At 65.2% G+C, this 4,463-nt stretch overlaps 2 protein-coding genes across 2 annotated transcripts; both read right to left on the reverse strand.

Annotated features, from left to right (window-relative positions):
* Positions 1-2: 2 nt before the first annotated feature.
* LmxM_33_1721_1 (uncharacterized protein) lies at positions 3-551 on the reverse strand (the record flags this gene model as incomplete). Its single annotated transcript, XM_003886558.1, has 1 exon — positions 3-551. A coding segment is annotated over one exon (549 nt), but the record flags the coding sequence as incomplete, so codon positions are not given.
* A 2,038-nt stretch (positions 552-2,589) lies between these two features.
* On the reverse strand, positions 2,590-3,219 carry LmxM_33_1720a_1 (uncharacterized protein; the record flags this gene model as incomplete). Its single annotated transcript, XM_003886559.1, has 1 exon — positions 2,590-3,219. One exon carries the CDS (start codon positions 3,217-3,219, stop codon positions 2,590-2,592), a length of 630 nt encoding a protein of 209 aa, XP_003886608.1.
* Positions 3,220-4,463: the final 1,244 nt, after the last annotated feature.

The following is a 4,463-nucleotide window of genomic DNA, read 5'->3' on the forward strand; positions in this document are numbered from 1 at the left end:
GGCGCTTTAGTGGCCGGGACCGTGCACGGGAGCAGCAGCATGAACGTGTTGATGATATCCAGTATCCAGGACACCAGGAAGAGAACGAACCCGGCGCCAAACCGGTAGCCCATTTCCCTCACCGTAGAGCACTGTGGGTCATCAGTCTTGTTGTACATCACTGCCAGGGCCGCCCACACAACGCACAAGGTGGCAATGCCAACGATGTTCAGCGCCAGGCAGACCCAGCGGAGGAAAGAGCAACCGTACAGCAAAATTAAGCCCAGGATGAACGCCGCACCGTACACGAAGATGGTGACAATAGCAAGCCCCTGTGCAGCGCGGAAAAGGTTGAGGCGGTTACGGCAGTTCCGAAAGAAGAAGTGAATTGTGACGTTGTAATCCACAGACGCGCAGGTTAGCTTCAAACCCCATAGGGTTATACAGCCAAACGGGCCCGGGAAACTTGGGGACCCGCTGCGGAACATGCCAGACGGGTACCCGCCAGCCACCAGGAGGAACGCCGCGAACTGGATGATCACGTACAGAATGAGGGGGACACTGTACGCCATGGCCGCAAGCGGGCGAGAGCGAGAGGCTGAGAAGGGCAGCGCCGAGGCAGACGGGGGAGGCAACAGCAGAGGGGGTAGTGGGGGGATGAGATGGCGCAGCACAGCGGACGAGGAGGGCAGGCGCAGGAGGGGGCAGGTGGGACAGCGGGAGAGAGCAGAGGTGCGGCGACGCGATGTCCTTCTGGCTGCGGCGTGTGCGCGCACGCGTTGTCGTTTGGCGTCCGGTGGCGTGCGTGCGTGTTGTGAGAGGCGGAAGAGGGATGGGCGGCGTGGGCAGCAGTGAAACAGGGCGTGAAGAGAGGTGGAGAAGGAGGCAGTGGCCGGGAGGCAGGCAAGTGACGCTGCGAGGCGTGCAGCACACCCTACCCTTCCTCTCCAGGAGGACGACGGGGGCGGCAGTGGCGGTGTTGGGTTGAACGCGTCGGACAAGGGAGGCAAGCAAGGTAACGAGCACGCACGCGCGCACGAAGGCGTGCCACAAAGCAAACAGAGGAGAAGCGAGAGAAGAGAGAAAGGCGCACGCACGCCGTCCGCCCTGCCAGGCGAGGACAGCAAGCGAGCGGTCCGCGAGGACATCGTAACGTGAGACCTTCGGCGGTGTTGTTGGCGCATGCACACATATGTACGCAGCCATATAGAGAGATGTGTGCATGTGCACTCGTCGTTTTGCTTTTGTTTAGGGGTGCTGATCCGCACGTCTCTCCGAATCAGCGAGGCACGCACCGGCTTCCCACCGCCTCCATTCCACCGCGCACAGGCCGACACATGCGCGCGTGCAGCAGCAGCGCGCCCCTACGCCCTGTGGCACGGCGGCCACATCCGCGTCGTCGACGACGAGCCGTCCTGCCGCTGCACCGGGCCCATGCGTCCAGGGGGCTCGCACCGCCCCCTCCCCGTTCCGCCCCCTCGCAGACGTGCCTGCGCCATCGCCGCACGCCGTGCTCCCAGCGGGGCCGCCCTCAGCGTCGCGCGCCAGGGCGCAGGCGGTGGCGGTGGTACATGCCGCACGAGCCCGGGGAGAATGCTGCCCAGCCACAGGTCAGGGTCATGTGAGACCCCGCAGTCTACCTGCACGCCGTGCTTCTCTCCCTCCGTCGCGCCAGGCCCGCTGCACCCCGTCATACGGCGTGGGGACTCCACACAGTGGAGCCTGGAGGACTGAGTGGGGTGCGCAAGCAACAAAGCCATCGAAACAAATCGCGCAAGAGAGAGGCGCGGAGACACAGCCACACAGGGGGCGCAGACGCAGACAGACGCGAGCCAGACGCCAGAGGAGCGAGCAGGAAAGCAGCCGCGCCTCGGCTCCGCTCCGCCTGCAGCCCCCCTGTCCGCGGCGCCGCGTGTGTGTGCATGTGTGCCTGTGTGCGTGCGCTCTGAGGCACGGCGGCCGCCCTTCGCTGCGCCGCCGCCACCGTCAGCCGCCGCCTCCGCCAGCACGCACGCGCACGCCACGCCTCCCTCTGCGCCGAGAAGAGAACAGCAAGCATAAGTGAGCTCGAAAGAGAAGAACGTCAAGTAAGGCGAGAGCGCGGGGCGGCAACCGCCAACAAAGCACCAGCACCGAGACAGCGCTCCGCACGCGTCGGCGCGCCAGCAGCACGCAAGAGCCGCAGCCGCAGCAGAAGGGCGCGGTCGCGGTCGCGGGAGCCGCTCACGGAAGACGGCGGAGGAGGGTCACAGGGGCGCATGCGCCAGCGCACACGCACACGCCGTGTCGGCGCGCAGGGTGTGCGCTGCCCACTCTGCGCAGCGCAGGTCGCCGCGCCGGCGAGCACACACGAAGGAGAGAGCGCAGCCGTCAACACCGACACCGGGCGCTCCCCCCTGCGCGCCGCGCCGCCACCAACAACCCAGCAGCCATGCGCCTGCACCACAGCAGCGCTTCGGGGGAGGGGGGAGGGGGAGGGGATACGCACAGGGCCGGCCAAGGGCACACACGGGAACCCGCAGCTTCCGCACGCTCCTCCTCGAGTGCGACTTCGTGGAGGTGCAGTGCTGCTGTCGAGCTCGCCCTCCGCTCCCTCCTGCTATCCCCATGCTACTCTTCCGCTGTCGGTGACTCCACCTTTTCGGGCGGTTTAGTGGCCGGGACCGTGCACGGTAGCAGCAGCATGAACGTGTTGATGATATCTAGTATCCACGCAATCACAAAGAGAACAAAGCCGGCAGCATATGTGCCGTCATCTTTAATAGCGGGGCAGAAACGCCCTTCTTCCTTGTTGTACGTCACCGCCATGGCCGCCCACACAACGCACAAGGTGGCAATGCCAACGATGTTCAGCGCCAGGCAGACCCAGCGGAGAAAAGAGCAACCGTACAGCAATATGGAGCCCAGGATGAACGCCGCGCCGTACACGAAGATGGAGATGATGGCGAACGCCTGTGCAGCGCGGAAGCGGTGGATTACGACAGGACAGTCGCTGAATTCCTGATCTATGGTGAACACATAATCAAGAGAATGGCAGCGTAGTTTATAACCCCACAATGTGAAGCAAGCAAGTACACCACCCAGAAGAGGGTTTCTTTCCACCAACACTTCGATCGGCGTGGCCACCAGCACGAAAAAGAACGCGATGAACTGCAGGATCACATACACGAGGAGCAGAACACTGTACGTCATGGGCGCCAACAGACACCAACGAGACGATGGGTCCTGGAACAGAGCCATTGACGAATAACGCGACAGCAGGAGGGAGAGTGGGGGGATGAGATGGCGCAGCACAGCGGACGAGGAGGGCAGGCGCAGGAGGGGGCAGGTGGGACAGCGGGAGAGAGCGGAGGTGCGGCGACGCGATGTCCTTCTGGCTGCGGCGTGTGTGCGCACGCGTTGTCGTTTGGCGTCCGGTGGCGTGCGTGCGTGTTGTGAGAGGCGGAAGAGGGATGGGCGGTGTGGGCAGCAGTGAAACAGGGCGTGAAGAGAGATGGAGAAGGAGGCAGTGGCCGGGAGGCACGCACGCGCGCACGAAGGCGTGCCACAAAGCAAACAGAGGAGAAGCGAGAGAAGAGAGAAAGGCGCACGCACGCCGTCCGCCCTGCCAGGCGAGGACAGCAAGCGAGCGGTCCGCGAGGACATCGTAGCGTGAGACCTTCGGCGGTGTTGTTGGCGCATGCACACATATGTACGCAGCCATATAGAGAGATGTGTGCATGTGCACTCGTCGTTTTGCTTTTGTTTAGGGGTGCTGATCCGCACGTCTCTCCGAATCAGCGAGGCACGCACCGGCTTCCCACCGCCTCCATACCACCGCGCACAGGCCGACACATGCGCGCGTGCAGCAGCAGCGCGCCCCTACGCCCTGTGGCACGGCGGCCACATCCGCGTCGTCGACGACGAGCCGTCCTGCCGCTGCACCGGGCCCATGCGTCCAGGGGGCTCGCACCGCCCCCTCCCCGTTCCGCCCCCTCGCAGACGTGCCTGCGCCATCGCCGCACGCCGTGCTCCCAGCGGGGCCGCCCTCAGCGTCGCGCGCCAGGGCGCAGGCGGTGGCGGTGGTACATGCCGCACGAGCCCGGGGAGAATGCTGCCCAGCCACAGGTCAGGGTCATGTGAGACCCCGCAGTCTACCTGCACGCCGTGCTTCTCTCCCTCCGTCGCGCCAGGCCCGCTGCACCCCGTCATACGGCGTGGGGACTCCACACAGTGGAGCCTGGAGGACTGAGTGGGGTGCGCAAGCAACAAAGCCATCGAAACAAATCGCGCAAGAGAGAGGCGCGGAGACACAGCCACACAGGGGGCGCAGACGCAGACAGACGCGAGCCAGACGCCAGAGGAGCGAGCAGGAAAGCAGCCGCGCCTCGGCTCCGCTCCGCCTGCAGCCCCCCTGTCCGCGGCGCCGCGTGTGTGTGCATGTGTGCCTGTGTGCGTGCGCTCTGAGGCACGGCGGCCGCCCTTCGCTGCGCCGTCGCCACCGT

This window comes from Leishmania mexicana, contig 102, assembly GCF_000234665.1.
Source record: "Leishmania mexicana MHOM/GT/2001/U1103 WGS CADB00000000 data, contig 102, whole genome shotgun sequence".
NCBI lineage: Eukaryota > Euglenozoa > Kinetoplastea > Trypanosomatida > Trypanosomatidae > Leishmania > Leishmania mexicana.